This window comes from Podarcis gaigeae, assembly GCF_964106915.1.
Source record: "Podarcis gaigeae genome assembly, chromosome: 15".
Lineage (NCBI taxonomy): Eukaryota > Metazoa > Chordata > Lepidosauria > Squamata > Lacertidae > Podarcis > Podarcis gaigeae.
The window spans coordinates 44,915,302-44,935,748 of NC_139692.1; the positions used below are offsets into that span (position 1 = coordinate 44,915,302).

At 51.9% G+C, this 20,447-nt stretch overlaps 1 protein-coding gene across 1 annotated transcript in view; it reads left to right on the plus strand.

The window, feature by feature from the left end:
- Positions 1–8,084, plus strand: part of RPA1 (replication protein A1) — a 34,248-nt gene extending 26,164 nt beyond the window's left edge. Inside the window, exons 15-17 of the mRNA XM_083715147.1 lie at positions 3,412–3,519; positions 6,287–6,373; positions 7,129–8,084. Coding sequence (XP_083571273.1) covers positions 3,412–3,519; positions 6,287–6,373; positions 7,129–7,242 — 309 coding nt within the window. The 3' untranslated portion in view covers positions 7,243–8,084. The remainder of the gene's footprint in view (positions 1–3,411; positions 3,520–6,286; positions 6,374–7,128) is intronic.
- The last annotated feature ends 12,363 nt before the right edge of the window (positions 8,085–20,447 follow it).

Genomic DNA, 20,447 nt, shown 5'->3' on the forward strand with positions numbered 1-20,447 from the left:
CTAAAGCATCCATGACAGTGATATTATTACCTTAAGTGCTATTTTAATACACCTATGGTCATTAATAATCTACTACATTCTGTATAAATTCATTCCAAATGTCAGTGTATTTGTCCAAACCAAGTCTAAAAGCAATATGACCATCTATTTATTTGTGCTAAACCATCCAGGCTATTGCTCTGTGAGGGCCTTGCAGCCTCTTGAACTGCGCTCTGTTTGTTGACTGCAGTTCAGAACATGCCCCTTTTTAATGGCTAAGCTTTTAAAGTTGGCCTTGCCTGTTCATTGTGCGTCTTTCTGGCTGCTCTGCTGCCATTGTGGCGCTGCTGCTGCTGCACAGCCTAGATGGTGCTGTGCCGTTAAACGTCCCTTATCCCTGCCGCTCTTTTCCTACTGAACTGGGAACTGGTGCGTTAGGATCCCTGCTGCTGAGAACTGTGTGGTCACAACACCTTTGTGTGCTTTGCTTAGTGGCTGGTTTTGGAGAGCGTTTTCAGATGTCTGACTGCGGCAGGGGAGGAAGTAGAACGAATAGATCCTTTTTGCCCCCACTCAAGGGGGTACTGTTCAACTGGCTCCTGCGGTCCTTGCGCCCTCCTGAGCCCTTTGCCATCCCTCCCCACCCCAAGTGCCTCTCGCCCAGCGGAGCCCCTTTGCGAGCATCGCAGCCTTCAGTGCAGGAGCGTCGCTGGCCCACGTTTCTTTGTTAGGAAGATAAGCTAATGTGGAATGGCATTTCTGGAGAGCTGTAATTGCACTCATTCAGCTGCTCCCTATATTTAGTTCTCTCTTTTGTGGCTAATGTTCTGTGTCTCGCGCATTAACGGGAACCGGCTTTGGAGCAGAGCATCTGAGGGCTGCCATTGTGACGCCTGCTTGCACCTCCAGAGCAACGCCGCTGCTTTCCTCCATCCTTCGGTTCATGAAAGTGCCCCCAAATTAGGACCCCTGCGACTCGCCTTTAGAAACTCCCATGCAGGAAGCCTGCAAAGGGGAGGTTGGCGGCTGCTGGAGGCTTCACTTCAGCTAATAGAGCGGCTAAATGAACAGCCTCTCCAAATCGACGGCCTCACCTTATTAGAATGTTTGAGGACGTGGCGGTGGGGGGAGCTGTCCCCCTGGGGGAAGGATTTATTGTACGGAGTGGAGGTGGGAGGGCAAGAGGGAGAGGGAAGCCAGAGAAGTGCTTCTGAATTACGGGCCACTCGAGTTCTCCTTCCGCATTTGTTCTGCTAGGCTCTGCGGTGAGCAAGAGATTTTGCCTGGTGTTTGATGGGAGCTCCTTTTGAAATCCCTTCTCTGCCTGCCCCCGCACCCCAAATGGTGAAGATAGCGAACGTGAGGAGGGGGAGAGAAAGAGGGGGGAATATAATTGCAGAATGGGAAAGGAACCCGAGGGTCATCTGGTGAAACTCCCTGCAATGCATTGGCTCCCAGTACGTTTCCAAGCACAATTCAAAGTGTTGGTGCTGACCTTTAAAGCCCTAAACGGCCTCAAAGGTCCAGTATACCTGAAGGAGCGTCTCCACCCCCATCGTTCAGCCCGGACACTGAGATCCAGCACCAAGGGCCTTCTGGCGGTTCCCTCATTGCGAGAAGTGAGGTTACAGGGAACCAGACAGAGGGCCTTCTCGGTGGTGGCGCCCGCCCTGTGGAACACCCTCCCTTCAGATGTGAAGGAAATAAGCAGCTATCTTCTTTTTAAAAGACACCTGAAGGCAGCCCTGTTTAGGGAAGTTTTTAAAATTTAATGCTGTATTGTTTTTAACACTTGATTGGAAGCCGCCCAGAGTGGCTGGGGAAACTCAGCCAGATGGGCGGGGTATAAATAATAAATTATTATTATTAAATTATTATATAATGCAGGAATCTCGGCTAAAGTGTCCGTGACAGGTGACCAGCCAACCTCTGCTTCTAAACCTCCAAGGAAGGAGAGCCCCACACCTTCCGAGGGGGTGTGTTTGGCTGTGAGGCCCAAGCAAGCAGCGGGGGGCTGGGCCAGAAATAGAGAGAGATGCTGGTGGTCCCAGGAAGGAGCTACAGAGCAGAAGAGGCGGGCACTGTGCACTCCTAGGGGTGTGTTTGGGCGGCTTCTCCAGAGGTCTTGCACGCCCAGTTCCTGTTGAAAGTGTGTCTGTGTTTGAGTGACACTGTTGAGTGAAGTGAGAGCTGTCTCAAATCCCCAAAGAGTGGAAGGCTCTGGCCTGTCCGTCCAGAAGGGGGTCAATTTGCAAGTCAGAAAGTGGGACAAAGGGAAGGCTGCCCTGGACTATAAACCCTTTCCTTGCTCTGAAGTTGGTTCTGGCCCCTGGAAATACACAAAAGTGTCTTGGCTTTTTCAGAAGGCATCTAAATGCCCAGCAGGCATTATCAACCTGCTTTCTCTGGCTGCCCTGGTTCCTTCCTCCCCCATGGTGGGCACCAGTTCCTGCCAGAATCAAAGTCCCAGCACCCAGCCTCTTTGTCTTTCAGGTCATAATGGAGAGCCAGGCTTGCCCTTGACCAGGCTCTTCTGACCCGCCTGTCCCGCCCCCTCCCTCCTCGTTATTGGCCCCACCACTAAGGAGGCATCCCTTGCTGCTTCTCCACGACTGGGGATGGCCACAGAACCGCCCAGGTTGCGCCCCCTAGCCACAGACAAATTAGCTCTTCTTTCCACCTCTCCTCCAACCCCCCACCTTCCACCCATTCAATTCACCCTCTATTTAAAATGATTTCTTATGAGCCAATAATCAATATTTATGGACAAATGTTTGCCGAATTTGCGTGGGGCCCCCCTATTGCCTGTGCCCCTGGCAGGGGCCCACCTCACCACCCCCTATCTACAGCCCTGATTGTCCCCCATGGTCCCAGCAGGATGTGGCCGGTTGAAGTGAAGCCTCTTGGCCAGGCTCCTACTCCCCATCCCTTCCTCATCTCTCTCTCTCTCTCTCTCTCTCTCTCTCTCTCTCTCTCTCTCTCTCTCTCTCTTGGTTTTAAAAAACAAAACAAACTTGCCCAAGAACCCCTGAGCTGCTTTCACAGCACAGAAACACTGCTTTGAATAATGGATGTGGGCACTGATGGGGATAAAATGGAAGACTTTGAAAGACAGAGGTTTTGGGAAGGGCTGTGCAGAGGAGCCCTGTGATCTGCCCTGACTTGTGGCTGCTCTGTGCTGCCTGGTTGTGCGAGAGGAGCTCCTTTCCACTGACACCCCCCTGACATGTCGTTTTCTTTGGGGGGTGGCCGCTGCCCCCTGGCATGTGTGCCTCCACTTGTGGTGGCTGCCTGCAGGCAGTGGAAACAGGAGGGGCCAAGGCTCGGGGGGCATGTTGGAGGGGCTGAGCTGGGGGCTCCAGGCTGCCCTTGGTAGTGGGCTGAGGCTGTGCTGCTTTATCATTGGTCTTCTTATCTCTCCTCCCCCCTCAGGTCAACATTGCTGATTTCCAGGACAATTTGTGGTTGACTTGTTTCCAGGAATCGGCAGAGACCATCCTTGGGCAGAACACAGCCTTCCTGGGAGAACTGAAGGAAAAGGTCAGGCCACTTGCGTCGCTTGCCTTGGGGGCTTCTCTTCCCTTCCTCACCTGGATGCTTTAACACTCATTACGGGGTCTGCAGAGGCCTCTCAGGCTCCTTGACAACGATGAGCTCTCTGGGGAGGGGAGACTGGGGGGCTTGCCCTGAGGGGTCTGCCTACTGCTGGCAGTGTTTTTTTTGGGGGGGGGCTGTGTCTGAAGGCTGCTTGGCAGCCAGTGGCGGGAGGACTGCAGGCAAGGCAGCGGGAAACAATTTTGTCTGAAAATGGGAGGCACTCAGGGCACAGTCCTGCTTCTCTCTTGAGGACACTCCCCACCCCAGTGAGAAAATACCTGAAATCCTGAGTAGCTGCGCAGGGCAGCCTGGACGGTTTGACTTTTTGTGTTTCCGGGGGGGGGGGGGTGAGGAGTCCTTAGCAAGTGCTGTGCACTCCCTTCCCTGGGATCCATTTACTTTGGGAGGCTTGTGCCCTGCCTTTCAATCAGAATACTTTGTTTATTTGTTTATTTTGCTCGATTTCTTAATGGGCTTTTCACCACAAGGTCCCTGGGCAGTTCGCAGCATACGCAAAATACATACTTATGAAAGAAATGAAGCAGTTACAACAAGAATGAAAATCAGTTCCACTTCAGTTCTGTATAAGAGAACGATGCAGGCTTTAAGAAATAAAGTCAATACAAACATTTTAAAACAGTTACACCTATAGTGACGGTGTAAGATAATAATAACAGATTGTAACAATGCACACAAAACAACACACACCCCAGTGGACCCACAGCAGATGAATTTCCCTGAAGTCTCTTCCCTTCTGCTCTGCAGTCTGAGCGTTCTCTTTTGCAGGGAGAGCAGCTTTCTCCAGCCCATAAATGGACCCAGGCTTGTCTTTCCCTCATAGTGATGCTCTTTCTGGGAGGTGGTGGGGCTGAGCAGAACCTCCCAGTGGCCTGTGGTCTCTTGGCAGAGGCCCATGTGCTATCCTGCTGCTGTGCTGTCCCAGATCACCTGGCACACTCTTTCCCAGCAGCTGACATTTGGGGCATATGGCCTCATTGGTCTCTGCCCTTCTTGCCTGGTGTTGCCTCGCCAGGGATAACCTCCTGTGAATTCCTCTAACCCCTTGTTGTCACATAGAAGGATGCTCTTGTTCGCTTTGAAAAGATATCCATATTCTGCAAATAAATAAATTATTTTGATACTATACTGTACTACACTGATTTTTTTTAATGTTTCCTGGATTGTCCTTGCATCTTCCTGCCACCCTTTCCGTCCTCTCTTGCCATGTCCTTTGAAAACCACTGTCCTATAGGGTTGTTCCTTAAATTGCTTTTCATATATGTAGGAGTAGCTGGATGTTTTATGAGAAACCAGAGTTGGTTGGGGGCACATCTCTGTTGCTGCCCTGTCCAGAAAGGGCTGGCCAGGAGTTGTGCTGGCTCTGTGCTTCCTCCAGGGTCAGAGGCCCTGCGCCTGTCATTACCAGGCGCTCTCATGCGCTGCTTGCAGGCTTCTTCCCATTGGGACAACTGCTTGGCCACTGTGAGAACAGGATGCTGGCCTAGATGAGCCCCAGCCTGATCTGGCTGCAGCTTTTCTTACTAAATCTTTCCAGATTGCAGCCGAAATGCTGTGCTTTTGGAAGAGCGAGTCCTTCGTGCCCTGAAGAACCTGTGTTCGTTTAATGTGACAACCCTCCCCCCCCCATCCATTTCCTTCCTGTGGTGCAGAGTCTGCCTTTGCGTTAGCAGCTCACCTGCTTTCCTGAACTAGAAAAAGGGCTTCCAACTGACACAGTTAAAGTTCCTGGCATGCGGTTTCGCTTCTGCGACACAATCTGCCCTCTCGTCGGGTAGACTCCGGCAAGAACGAAAGGTTTTGCTGTGTCTTAATTTTTGGGGAACAGAGATGTTGTGGCTGGCAAAAGAGTCGTGCTCCGTAGGGGTAGATGGGCAGCGGTGCTCTCTAGCAAGGCGTCTTGCCTCGCTGCTTTCAAAGCAGCCATTTTGCCGAGGAGGACGCAAGCTGTGCGTTTAGCACAACAAGATAATAGCATTTCCTTGTTTCTCTGCAGGCCCCTTTCCTGGGCAGCCAGTGCCTGATCATTAACCTAAAGCTCTGAGGGTTGGGCTAGCCTTGCTTAGATCGGCACAGATGATGAGCACATCTTAAAAGGCTGTGGAGAGAGGGAAGATGCAGGTGGAGGGAAGGCAAAGGGCCATGCAGTGGCCGGCTAATGGAGAGCTCTTTCGGAGCTGGAGAGTTTGGCTGGTTTGGGGTGGAATAAAGGGAAGCAGCTCCCGTGAGGTGTGTCCTGGGCACAAGTGCTTGGCATCTGAGCTGCTAGTCCATTGCTTTTCTCTCCTATGCGCTGAAGCCAGTGGCTCTATGGCGCTGGTGCTATGGATGACCAGAGAGCATTCAGCACCTGCCCATTCCCTACCCCCCAGCTGGAACAACTGCAGCTTCAGGATGTGGCTTGCAAGATAAGCAGGGACAGCTGACTGCCTCTGATAAGGCTCCTGGCAACAAGGGCCATCCACGCTTGTGTTTTAAGCACCCGCCTTTAATCGCAGTGGAGAAGCCTCCCACACCTTCTGCTGATAGCGTCTCATGGTGAACCTGCGTGTCTGTCTGGCTTGGGAAGGAACTTCTGAGCTGGCTTAGGACTGGAGCTGAAGGTGCCACAATGCCTTTTCTGCTGGGCTAACCATGCTCCCTTCCAGCTTAGGGTTGGCCTCAACGCGTCTGTTCTGCTGTTCTTCCACAGAATGAAAACGCGTTTGATGAGGTGCTCCAGAAAGCCAGCTTCACCACCCATGTATTCCGGGTCAGAGTCAAACAAGAGACTTTCAACGTAAGACGGACACACAGAGATGTGCACAAAGAAACAAGCAGATCTGTATCTTGTGGGGTTGGGGTGTTTGTTTGTTAAGCAATTTGGGCTCTTCTTTGGCAGAGGTGGAAGAATGAGCATTATAATGAAAAAGTAGGAGAGAGGGGGCCCTGCCAGAATAGAACTGGAGGCTGTCCAGTGGAACGTCACACACAGAGCTTAGACAAAATTAAAGAGGGTTTGAAAACCAGCAGCAGGAAATGCTGTGTGATGATCAGTAGCTGCAAGGAGTTAAAACTATATCTGGGGGAATTCCATGCAGGTGTTTTTTGCTTGGGATTGAGGGGAGTGTCTGCACTAGAAACTGAGATGGGTTTGAAACAGTTCCCACCTCTGTGGCTCTTCCAAAAGAATCTATGTGTGTGTTTTATAAAGGCACTTTCCCCCTTCTCCCTCTTTCCCTTTAAGTAGAGATGTTCCTTTGCTGGAGGCTCCTGCGGGGGCCTGAGAGGCTATTGCCTGTGGCCACTTTGTGAATTTGAGCCAGCTCAAAAGGCAGGCTGTTAACCACTGCACTGCTCCCTCAATCCGCACACTGTGTAGGATTCTGCCTTTGCCAGAGAATTAGCCTTTGAGAATTGGGCCTCTCCCAATCAATTCCGGGTTTTGCTTGCAATGCCGGGAACTGTGCAGCCGCGCCAGGTGGTTTGCTAGCAGCGCAGTTGAGCCTGAAGACGGTACAGTGTCCTCACCTGAAGCCTTTTCTCTTTCCCAAGGACGAATCGCGCCTGAAGGCGACAGCATTGGATGTCAAGCCTGTCAACCACCAGGAGTACAGCAGGAGGCTGATCGGGACCATCAGGAAGAATGCTGCCCAGCTGGGATGCTGACGAGGGCGACGAGCAGCCTGGCACTGGTGCCCCCCTGCCCCTTGGCAGAGCCGGGGTCCTCTCTGTAGAATAACTAGAGACAAATGTTTGAATTGGTTTCTCCACACTCTTGCACAGACCCAAGTTCCAGAATGCATTGCACCCCCTTCTTTGCCTCCGTTGATTCTGTGTTCCTGTGCCTTGGCTGAGTGCCATCGTTGACTGGGGTGGGGGGTGGAGAAGACCTGCCGGCACAAAGGGAATACCTGGGGGCTGAGCTGGGAAGGGGAGACCCCAGGCTGCGATAGACCCCCTCACCCCCCCCACAAACTTGGGAAATGCTCAAAGACCTGGGTGGGAGGGGCCAGGACTTCTGTGAGGGGGATGGTGTTGTGTGGAAGGGGTCCCTTAGCTCAACAGAGGCTCCCCTCCCCCCCTAATGTTCAAAGGCTTCATTCCTTCCACAGGTGCCAGGCGACTGTTAATGCTTGGAATGGCAATATGGCAGAATTATTAATCAAAGACGTATCTCTTATATCTGAAGAATATCCTTCCTTCAGGGTTTAATAGACTGAGTCAGATGGGCCCGATATTAATCAAAATTGTCTCTTCTGAGAGAGGCTGATAAGCGTTGACTCTTCATCCCCCTGGGAAATCTAGGCAACTACAAAGCAGTGCTTTAGTTTTGCACTTCAATTAATACTGCATTTTTGGGGCTGCCGACTGCGGTGGCTTTGCTACCTGTCCATAATTTGTGTGTGTGAACTCTGTTTGTATCACTGAGGACATAGAAGCCTCCGACGGAGGGTGCGCCTGTGCCCCTTCTTCCTCCTGTCTCTTTCTATAAACAGCATTTAGTTCTATATTGTGGTCTCTGCTTTCTGCAAACGCCAGCGGATTCTCATTACTGGAAAGCAATTAATTAGTTTTCATAATACGCTTTCACTTGGGGGAAAGACGCTGGGGCTGAAGTTGGCGAGACGGAAGAGTGGCGATTTTTCTCAGCCTTGTGTCAGCGAGAGCCAATAATGTGATCTTGTTTTGGCTGGTGAAGGTGGCCTCTCTGGCATTTTGGATTATTTTTTTTTTTAATGTTTACCCAGCAGTCTAAGAACTAACCAGGCTTTACATACACGTGCTCTGCGTGAACTGGTCCCAGGAACAGAGGTGCTGCTGCTGCTGCTGGCTTTCTAGTTAGCAGAGCCAGAGAGCTGCGCCTGCCTCTGGTTGCATGAATTATGCATTTGCCAGCTGCAGCAAAGCGTTGGCTGCATGGCCGGGCAGCGTTGCAGCTTCCTCGTGGGGTGTGAATTGGAAGGCGGCTCTGGAGCCAACGATGCTTTTGCCCACTCAGGTCGCCCTTGCTTAGCGCGTGTCCTCTCTAGCGATGAGCATGAAAATGGGGCTTCCCTCGACCCCTGACCTCTTGGCCCTCCTCGCTCTCTCCGTGGAGCAGAGCATCCCTCTCTGGCTCTCCCAAGCGAGCTCTGGGGCCTTGGCACTTCTTCCTTCTGACCTTGCTTATGAAACGTTGGCTGGGAAATTATGGTCTTCCACCCGCTTCGCGATTGACAAATTGCAGGTTTGGTGTGATCGTCTTTCTTTCTGCTCTGCTAACCAGTCTCTATTCCTTCCTGGCTTCCATTCACTACCACACCCACCCACCCCCGAATTCAGGAAGGAGAAGGGGACACGGGCTGAAATGGTGGAGTTTTCAGTGTGTGCAGATGGCTCTCTGGCCTGACGGTTGAATGTGGGGTGAGGGGAGAGAATCAGCCTCCCCCGCAAAGAAAACACCAATAAGTTTGTTTGCAGACAACCATAGTGGGAGTGCTGTGACCAAAGTCTTCTATGCAGCCATATGTCCTAATTAGGTTCAAGCACGGAGTCATTAGCTTCCTCGTAAAGGCTGTAATAAAAGGCCAATGGTGGCGCTCTGCAATCGAGCTGCTTTTTCACTTAACTCTTTGGGAGTGGTGGGTGGAGAATCGGGTTCCTTCTCTCCCCCTTCTCTCTGTGGGAGGGAGGGAGGGAGGGAGGGAGAAGTGAACCGAATCATTTCACTTCCAGTTCTTAAATGTTCCTTGAATTCCCCCGTGCCTCGTTGTTCAAGGGACTGAAAAACAGATAGTGATAATCTGGCTCCTGTCTCTTTCCAGTGCTTTATGCTTTCCATTAAAAGGCCCCGGCTGGTCCCTGGTGGGTTCCCCTGGCATTTCGAATCCTCCAGGTCCAAAACGTCCCCCATTTCTCTCTTCCCCCTTCCCTGCCCCCCTACTTAAGGCTGTCTCTGTGAACAGTATAAATATTATTGATCCGGGTATTTAATACACTAATGAAACAGACAGATATCGACTACGTAATTAATACACTCCCTTAAAGTGAAGTTTGGCAGCACAGACGGAGAAAGCCGTATTGACTGGGCTGCTCTGGCAGGGAGCCTGCCTTGGCCATCTTATTTATAGAAAGGGAAGCCGGTTCCCCTCCTCTGTGGGGCGAGTCTGGCCCCCACACCAAACACAAGAGAGGAAGAGAACTGCTTTTTACCTGCTCGAAGTCTTCCATTTATCTGCGGGGGTGCTAAAATTCCCAGGCATTTAGCTTTTTCACCTGTTATGCTATCTCTTAGCGCAGCAACACAGGCGTGTGAGTTTGCGCTAATGGCTGTGTTATTCGCAGCCTCCCTTGATACGGCTGCTGTGCATTAGCAGCACATTGAGCTGGTGGCGGGGGTGGGGGACGCTCTTCCAGAGAAAGGTGGTGCCATCTGCTCCTCACGGGAACTTCCTACGCTACCCTGTTCATAGAATTGTAGAGTTGTAAGGGACCCTCAAGGGGACGCGGGTGGCACTGTGGGTTAAACCACTGAGCCTAGGACTTGCTGATCAGAAGGTCGGCGGTTCGAATCCCCGTGACAGGGTGAGCTCCCTTTGCTCTGCTCCTGCTCCTGCCAACCTAGCAGTTCAAAAGCATGTCGAAGTGCAAGTAGATAAATAGGTACTGCTCCGGCGGGAAGGTAAACGGCGTTTCCATGCGCTGCTCTGGTTCGCCATAAGTGGCTTAGTCATGCTGGCCACATGACCTGGAAGCTGTACGCCGGCTCCCTTGGCCAGTAAAGTGAGATGAGCGCCACAACCCCAGAGTCGGTCTTGGCTGGACCTAATGGTCAGGGGTCCCTTTACCTTTAAGGGACCCTCAAGGGTCATCTTGTCCAGCCCCTGGCAGTAAAGGAATCTCAGCTAAAGCATCCCTGACAGATGGCCATGGAAGAGAATCCAGCACCTTCCAAGGGAGCCTGCTCCACTGTTGAGTGGCTCTTGCCACCAGGAAGTTCTACCTGTTGTTTAGTCGGAATCTCATTTCTCAGCATTTGAATCTGTTGGCTTGGATCCTTTGTAGCAGCAGATAGCTTCCTCCATCCTCCACATGACCTTCAGAGATAGCAAGGTGGCTGTTTGGTGCCGCTGCCTAGCCCCCTCCCCATCCGCCTGCCTTCCTCTCAGGGGATGGGACTGGCTGCTTCCCCCTTCCTCCCTTAGTCTCAAGTTTGCCTTAATAGAACTCAGGCAGAATTCCTTAGCAGAATATAAATTATCATCATCATCATCAATTCTTCCTACTGTCATTGACTCTGGATCTGCCTGCTGTCTGGCCTACCGGCCACCCAACCCCATGCGTGCCAGCCTCCATAGTTTGCACAGTGAAGATACAGGGCAGATAAAGTCCACGCAGCACAGAGTTAAACTGTGGAACAAACTGAGGATTGGACCAGTTCATGGAAGAGAGGGCTCTTGACGACTCTTTTCTGCCTCCACAGTCAGAGGCAGCAATGCTTCTGAATCTTGAATAAACAGCCTCGGTCCTGTATACCTGAAGGAGTCTCCACCCCCATCGTTCTGCCAGGACACTGAGGTCCAGCGCTGAGGGCCTTCTGGCAGTTCCCTCACTGCGAGAAGTCAAGTTACAGGGAACTAGGCAGAGGGCCTTTTCGGTAGTGGCACCCGCCCTGTGGAACTCCCTCCCACCAGATGTCAAAGAGAAGAACAACTACCAGACTTTTAGAAGACATCTGAAGGCAGCCCTCTTTAGGGAAGCTTTTGATGTTTGATACATTACGGTATTTTAATATTGTGTTGGAAGCCACCCAGAGTGGCTGGGGAAACCCAGTCAGATGGGCGGGGTATAAATAATAAATTATTATTATTTATAATCCCAGTTGCTGGAAACCACAGGAGGGGAGAGTGTGGCTCTTGTGCGTGCATCCTGCTTGGGGCCTCTGCCTTGGGGCATCTCGTTGGCCACTTGTGAGGACAGGAGGCTGGACATGATTGTCCTGATCCAGTAACTCTTAGGATGTCCCTATGGGACCTCCAGAAAGAGTCTTGTCTAGATTCCTGGGGATATTTGGCCACTGTGAGAACAGGAAACTGGACCAAATGAGCTCTTCTTCGTCTTCTTACATGGAAACCATAAAAGGAGCCCTTCCCTCAATGCATGGTGAAGTTGTCTGAACACACTTATCTCAGCAACGCTTCAAAAGCCTCTTCAAGTGGGCCAGGATTATCAACTTTCTAGAGGGGAAGTCCTTGTGAGGAGAGGGAGGAAGGGGCTTGCCTTCGCCTCGTTCCTATTTGAATTCCCCCCCCCAGCTGATTCTCATCAAGAGCTGCAACTATCTTGAATCATAGAATCGTGCAGTTGGAAGACACCCCTGGATTCATGTAGCCCAACCCCTAGCTCTGCCAAAATCTGTGTCTGGTTCCAGAAGCTGTTAGCCATGATGGTCTGGACTCTGGAGGCTGCAATGCTCACGAACACGGTTGCTGAAAACCAGCCACGGAGGAGGAAGTGGTGGGAGAAAAGTCTGTCTCAGGCGATGTGAGGAGCTCCTGGTCCAGTCCCAGCCAAGCACTTGCAAGACAGAGGACGAAGAGCCAAGGGGGGGAGAGCATCTTAAAGGAAGAGCCCAAAGGGGGCCCATCTAGCTCAGCCTCCGTGGTTTCAAATGGGATGAGGGACCGGGGGTTGAGATTGCAGGGGGTTGGGCTAGATGACCCTCAAGGTCCCTTCCAACTCCATTCTATGATTTCCATCCTCATGGAGACCACCTGGAGGCCCCAGAGGGAAGCCTGCAAGCAAGCGGGATTGGGGTGCCACATCCCCACTCAGGGCCGTCTTTAGCAGATTTGGTGCCGGGGTGCAAATATCTGCCCAGCACCCCCAAATTACCACGGATAGTGGGGGGGGGCGCGAAGCTGCACACTGCCAGCCATGGGGGGGTGCGCGCAACTCTCCCCCATGCCGTTGTGGGAGAGCAATCCCCACAGAGGCATGGGAGGGGAGCTGTGCCCCGCCAACCATATGGCTGGCAGGTACGCAGCTTCCCTCCCAAGTCTCCTTGGGAGGAGAGCGATCCCTACAGAGGCTTGGAAGGGAAGCTGCGCACCCGCCAGACCTATGGTTGGCAGGACACAGCTGGCGGGCGTGCAAGGAAAGTGGAGGCCGCTGGCAAAGCTGCGCAGCTCCCCCACTCACTGGGGCGCCCCTGAGAAGCCGGCGCCCTGGCGCAACTCACGACTAAGCCCTATGGGAAAGACGGCTCTGTCCCCACTGTGATGCCAAGCATGTCCTTGCCGTGGGCCCCCAGGTGTCCCCAAGGGAAGCCTCAAAGCAAGCAGTGCCTGAGGGCAACAATGAGCAAGGACCTTTGCACAGAGGATCAAGGCCTTGGCTGCTTGCTCGGGGCCAGCTGCAATGGGGCCGTGTGTCTACAGCAAACAGTTCTGTGGCTCCCTGCAGGGTGGGGTCCGTCTCTGAGCCTTACTCTGCTTCCCCACCCCCACCCCGTCTCCAGCCAGAAGCCTTTTTCCCAACGGGCTTTGTGAGGAGGTCGGGGTGTTCTTCGCATAAATGAGTCTCAACTCTTGGAAGCACTTTGCGAAACGGTTGGGCGTCTTAAGGCCAGGCATAGCTATTTACATCTGGCTGTGACGCTGGCATCATGAATCTCATTCTTTTTCCTTCCCCAATTTTGAGCAATTTGGTGGGGTTGGGGGCTGGGTGAATAAAACCCTTCAGCTCCCAAGTGTATTGGCTTTCTGGTAATTGGAGCTTGTGCTGTCATTAAAAATGACAGCTTTCTCTGGATAATATCCCTGCCTCACACTTGTAAAAATACAAGGAACACAGCCTATATTTAACTTGCAGTACCTAGAGTTCTCTCTCTTTCCTCCGTCGCTGCTGCCTCCAGAATCCCAGGTGGAGGAATGCAAGAAGCTGCCTTTGGCCCGAGTTGGAAATGTTGGTCAGTTTTTCTGCATGGAAATGTTTTTGGTTTTGGTGAGGAAAGGTTTTCGGCATTTGTATCCTGATCTATCGGCTAAAAAGGCTCCCCAAGCAGTTTACAGACAATCAAGACAAGAAAGTCCCTTTTTTTAAAAAGACACAGCACACAAGGAAAAAGGATAGGGAGGGAAAAGGAAAACCAAAACTCAGGCACCGGTTTCTAAACAGGTGTTCCTGTAATGCCCAGCTGGCCCAGTTGAGAGGCAGGAGGTGCCTGATGGAGCCAGGCCTACCATGAACCCCATTCCCCATCTCTCTCCAACTGAGGCAGTCTGATGGCTGCCCCCAGGTAGCACTTGGGGGAGAGGAGGCCTGATGGGTCTGGCCTGCCAGACAGGGAGAAGAGCTCTCTCTCTCTCTAACTTCAGAGCCCAGCAGGGTCATCCAAGGAGGCTGAATGTTGGGAGATTCAGGACAGACCAAATAAAGTCCACACAGTTCACAGTGAAACTGCGGAACTCCCTCCTGCAGGAGGCAGCAACTTGGATGGCTTTGAAAGAGAATTAGGCAAATGCCTGAAGGAAGAGAAGGCAGCAAGTGCTTTTGGATATGTGATGCAGGGACCTTTCTGAGCTCTGTCCGGAGAGGCTGTTGAGGATTGGGATCGGGGCCTTCTGCAGTTCTTCCTTGATTCATTTCATCATGGAGCTGCTCCTTCCACACAGGCGAAGTCTACCAGTGCCTTCCCTGAACCTCCTCTTGTCTTGCCCACCAGACTGTCCTGGTCTCCCCCTCCGCACAGTTGAATCTCTGCCCCACTTAGGCCTCGCTTCTCCCTTCGAAATCCCCCTACAAGTGCCCCATTTCCCTCGGACTTTCTAGGTCCTTTCTCATCTTCATAGCCCTCCTTGCGGTATTTCCTTTTGCTGCCCACCGACAACATTATCCAGAAAAGCTGTGCCGCTCGGAGCCGAACAACGATCTGGGCATCTGTTTGCAAATCCCAGGCAGAAAATTATGCCAACTTTGGAAGCCTCAAAAACGATTCTCCTGTTGATACAAATGGCAGATTGAGCGCGTTTGTGTACTCTGAGCTCTGGCGATTGCACAAAGGTCTCTCGAGTGTGTGTATGGGTTGTTGTTTTTGGGGGGAGTGTGGGATGCAAACTTTGCTCACCTCTCTTGAAAGGCACCCCCCCCCCGCACTCTCAGCGGCCCTTTTGCCAGCCCAGCAAATGTGCGCTTCATGCCGAAGGGCTGAGGGGCTGCCCCACAACTGAGTCACTGCTCTGTCGCAATCTGCTTCCCCTCCTCTGCCTGGAAGAGCGCCACGCATCGCCTGCTAATTAAGCAGGAAAATGGCTTGCGGAGTGCAAAGGTCTCCTTGGCAAACTTCTTTCCGGAGCTGAAGCCCTTTTGAGCCTCTCTCGGAGGGGCAAGAAGCAGCTCCCGCCTCCCCAGGGCACAAGCGGCTGAGTTGGCTTCCTGCCCTCGAAGCGATGCTCCCATCCTGCAAAGTGCAAATTCTCATGAGGGTGGCTGTTGAAAATGGTCAGTGCTCAGGCAACCAGAGCAGGCCTCTCTGCTGTTCCTAGAGGTGTGTGAGATGAGGTAGGGAGGTTGTGGCTCTCCCTCCAGACAGCATTAGACTCTCACCAGCCCCATCTAGCATGGCTGATAGGGGTGGGTGAACCTAAGAAGAGCCTGATGGATCGACCAATGGACCATCTATTGGAAAAATGCCTGGGAAGGCCACCACCTTCCCAAGACACCGGGGCGTCTCTCCGGTGGTCACTCTCTGGCTGTAATTCTTCCTCAGTCCAGAGAGACCAGCAATAAGAGACCCCTCCCTCCTGAGAGGAGCACGCTCGTCTTCTGGCATCTCATAGCAGAAGAAAGAGACAATCAGTAGCTCTAAACTGCTTTATTTACAGTCTATGTACAAAGAATCCATCAGCATGTCTGTGCTCTCTCAGCAGCAGTACAGAAAAACATCACACACAGAAGTGAAACTAAACTCTCCAGCAATAGTCCAACAGTCCTGAGACTTCCTGTCTCATGCTCTCAGACACTCACATGATATAAACAACATAGTGATACTTGCTGAGCAGCTTAGGTGGATAAAAATCCTAACACCATCTAGGCTGGCATCCTGTTCTCACAGTGGCCAACCAGATTCCCATGATGGGGAGCTGACAAACGGGACCCAAACACCAGAGCAAAGCTCCCTGTGGCTTCCATCAACAGGATTTCAGAAGCACTGTTGCCTCTGACCAAGAGGCAGAGCCGAGCCATCATAATCACCACCATTCTTTATTAAATTTGTGTACCACCCTTCAGCTGTTGATCCCACAAAACAAGATAAAAAAGCACATAATAAAAGCAAGAACAAAAACAAACCAATAGCTACCCACAACACATTTAAAAGGGTATTGGATGTTAATCAGCCAAAGGCCTGGTTGAAGAGGAATGTTTTCTCCTGGAGCCTAAAGGTGTATACTGAAGGTGCCAGCTGAACCTCCCTGGGGAGAGCATTCCCTAAATGGGGAGCCACTGCAAAAAGGCCCCGTTCTCGGGTTGCCACTCTCCAGACATCTTGTGGAGGAGTCACATGAAGAAGGGCTTCAGAGAACAATCTCAGCCCTCTCCTCTATGAATTTGTAAATGGGAGTTGTAGCCTAACAACATCTGGAGTGAAAGTCAGTGGAGGCGGATACAGTAGGGTGACGGGAAGGCACTGCCCTACCAACTTCTGCCTGCCAACCTCCACCTTCTCTCCTTGCTGCCTGCCAGTCTCTGGGGCTGCCAGCTTCCTCCTCTTCCTTAGTCTCAGTGTTGCTCCTTGTGCAACACAAGGGAGGAGGAAATGAGACTCACTTGGCTCTGCTTGTCATTCTCTCTGACTCTGCCTACAGTCTGGGCTGCCCGCCTTGCTACCTGTTATGTACTGAAGTTCTCACCCTGGGCCAGCAGGGGGATACTGTAGATAGTTATGCAAATGAAGGATCGAAAGTGACATTCAGTGATTGGATAGTTTTAGAAAGTTGTTACAGTAACAAGGTACTGGAGCTCTATATAAGCAGGCTGACTGAGCCCTTCAGTTCAGTTCTGTTCCGGCCTCAGAATAAAGAAGAGCTGTTTGAAGAATCGCTGTGTCGTCTGATATGTTCGCCCACAACTTAACACTACCCACCAACCCCGGCGGGCAGAAGCCATCTCCTGAACAGAGGTCTGTTGCCCAGGGCTTGGTGCTGCTCCCCCCTTCCTGGAGGAAGACAAAGCAGCAGCTCCCCCACCTGCGCTCTGCCCTGCCCACCTTGCCCATCTCTTCCCAGGGAAAGCCATTAGCTCCTCTCTCTTAATGGGGAGAGGAAAACTCAGTCCATGGTGCCTGCAGGCCTGGTCCGGATGGAATAGCGATAGCGGCACTGATTACCAGGTGAAATTGGCTTTTCCCCTCTCTCCCCATCCTTCTTGCCCAGCTCCCTGCCAAACTCCAGCTCATAAGCCGGTGCTTGGAAAAAGATTCTCTCCGCCTAAGAGGCCTCTTGCTACCAGTTAGGCCCTGTGCTATGTCTGGCTCGCCGAAGCCTTAATTTAGTGCCTTCATTACCCCCAAAGCCCTTCCGGCGTTGGAATTAGCAGCTTTGTGGGTCTGTGGTTTTCTTCAGGGCAGGGAGGAGAGGTCTTGGTGCTTCCTTCTCCTCCCCCCAGAAAGAAAACTGCAGATGGGCAGAGTGTGCAGGGGCGTTGGTTCATCGAAAGGGTCCTCGTGGGCTCCCAGCTTGGGCAGCGACCATCTCCTTCCTCTCCCACCATATGGCTCTCGCAGGACAGCTTCCGTGGGAGGGAGATGACAAATGTCTTCTTTGCTCTCCAATATCTAACCAGAAGCGGGGGGAGGATGCTGCAGGTCTGCTGCTCAGCTTTAAATGCTGCAGCCCCCCATCTTTGGCTCCAGAGTTAATGGGAGGCTGAGCTGACTCCCATCACTGCCTTGGAGTGTATTTATAACTCGGATGCTAATTGATCCTCCCATTGACTCATAAAGGAGAAATCTCCGGCTGTTGCATTCCAGATCCTCGTAGCTAAGATTAATCCGTTCGGATCAGTTGGGGAAGTTCGCAATTATAATTGGGAGAGGTAATGCCAGTTTGCTGCTCTCTTCGGCTGTTTCATTTCGCAGGGATGAAGCCTCATCAGCGAGGAGATGGGAGAGCACTCCTTAGGCGTTGGCAGAAGGCGTCCTATTTATATAGAAGGGTGGGAGGTGGAACAAGGAGGCTGCTGTGGTCACACATCTCAGAAAGAGAGTAATCTACACTCACCTGGTTCGCCTCCATCCACTTAACGCTTTTCAAAATGTCTCATTAGTTGCTTTCTTAACAATAATTTGAAGAAGTTTCAAGAGTGAGCCACGGGGCTGACAACCTCCTCCACAAGTTTGCCTAATCCCCTTTCAAACCATTCAAGCTGTTGGCCATCGCTACATCTTGTGGCAGCCACTTTCCTTGTTTATCTATCAACCGTGTGAAGAATTCCTTTGGTCTGTCCTAAATCTCCCTCCATCCAGCTTCTTTCGATGACCTATGGTGGTTCTGGTATTGTAGGAGAGGGACAGGAAGCTCAGTGACTCTGTGTGACAACTGTCCCACTTGGGTCTTCCCAAGAAGCCCTGTGAGGCTGGCTAGGCAGAGAGAAAGAGAGAGAGCCTGGCTCAAGATGAGTGTCCTATCTGAGCAGGCATCTGAACTCTGGTCTCTCTAGGCCCAGGTCAAGGAACTTGCTCTATGCTGGGTTCTGGTGAAGATGCTGAAATTCTGGATGCTGAGTGAATGAAGTGCGTAAGCGCACAAAAGATCTGATGAACCTCCCTTGCCAGTGGACTGCTGGAACAGCTGCGTGGAATCCACGGTGAACAACCCAGGATCCAGTGCAGCATCTGAGGTTGTGCCCGCAAACTTCCCCAGACAGATGTATGAAGCATCTGGCCACTTTTTGAGATTCCTCCCCCCCCCCCACTTCCCAATTGCTCTCAACCAGCTAGTAACTCTCACACACTGTTTGTGTTCTCTTAGCGCCGTTTTGGGTTATAACTTCTGCCATGAAAAGTGTGCCAGTTGAACAGCTCAAGAGGGAATGCAAAAGCCCTGCATCTTCAAGTGCTGTGTGTGTGTGTGTGTGTGTGTGTGTGTGTGTGTGTGTGTGTGTGACGGCTGCTCTGCAGAGAACCTGATTGAAATGTGCGCTGCCTTGACTCCTCGGAAAGTGGATGGGGAGGGTGGGGGGAGAGGAGAGAGCAAGGACCAGCGTCTTCCCAGCAGCCCAGCAGCTCTTTTGGGGAGGCTGCGCTTGTCAGATCCAGCCTGGAAGCTAAATGCACCGGAGCAGTTTATAGACACACTCGAGAGCAAGCAGGAAGGTGCAGCCAATAGGCAGGTTCCAGCAATGAGGGCATAAATGTTCCAAATGTGCTCAGGGTAATTAGTTCTGAATTACCATGTGCATATTTTAAATATCTCATGATCAACCAAGGACTCTATAAACAGCTTTCGTGCAGCTTTGCGTGAGAGTGGGCTTGGGGGACGCCCCCCTTTCTGCCAAGCGCTTCGTGCTTCAGTCTGGCCTGGAGAGTGCAGATAATTTTGGCTGGGAGATCAGAGCCTGGAGACTGGCTGCCCTGCTAATTCCGTTCGCCATGCCGTGGGCATGCGCTGAACATGAGAAGGGCCTGCTGGATCCACCCAGCATCCTATTTTCACGGTGGCCACCCAGATACCCCAATGGGAAGCCCACAAACAGGACCTGAGCCCTCTCCCCTTCTGGGGCTTCCAGCAACAGAGCCATTGTGGCTAGGAGCCATTGGTAGCCTCCTCTGTGAATCTGTCCAATTCTCTTTTAAAGCCATCCAGGTTGGTGGCCCTCACTGCCTCCTGCAGAATGGAGTTCCACAGTTCCTCCACTGTGCGAAGATGTACTTTCATCCGTCCTGTTGCTTTTGAGGCTTGGCCTGGGCAGAGGGAGGCACACAGAGACATAGAAGGGGAAGAGCTTGTGCCCCTCCAGCTGCCGTCGGACTCCAACCCCCATCATTGCTGACTCTTGGCCTGCTGGTGGCTGCGGCTGTTGGGATCCGCCTGCCTGGACAGACTGGGGATTGAGCCTGGGACTTGCTGCAGGCAAACCGTGTGCTCTGCTACTGACCTTCAGTAAGAAAGTCAAAAGAGCCTGGCTGCTGGATCAGACAAAAGGCCCATCTTGTCCGGCTCTCACAGAAGCCAGCCAGAGGCCTGTGGGAAGTCCTCAAGCAGCCTCTCAGGTGTGGGGTGGCCCTCTCCTGCGCTTGTGTCCAGGGGCCCTTGCTGCCTCCAACCAGTGGTGTAGCGTGGGGGCTGCCGGGGGGGGCCGGCCGCACCGGGCGCAACATCTGGGGGTTAGGGTTAGGGGGCGCAAATCCATGGGTTAGGGGGCGCAATCCACGGGTTAGGGGCACAAATTACTTGCCTTGCCCCGGGTGCTGACAACCCATGCTACGCCACTGCCTCCAACAATGGAGGTGGCACATAGAATCATAGAATTGCAGCATTGAAAGGGACCCTGAAGGTGCTCTAGTTCAACTCCCTGCAGTGCAGGAATCTCTCTCTTTTTAAAAAATATTTGTATTATTATTTTTTAACATATCATTTCCAACATTCATATAACATAATTTCTTATCTTATTTTTGACTTCCGTCAACTCCTCTGGTGATTTTCCATTTTTATCATTTATTCTGCATTTCCTAATTTCTCTATTACTCTTAATTGTCATTAACTAATTTTCTTCATACTCTTTTTTGCAATATTTCAAATAATCTTCCTTACAAAACTTCTTGCGATCCTACTAGTGTGATCTGTTCATTACAATTACTTTTCAAATACGTAGTTCGTATATTTACTCCAGTC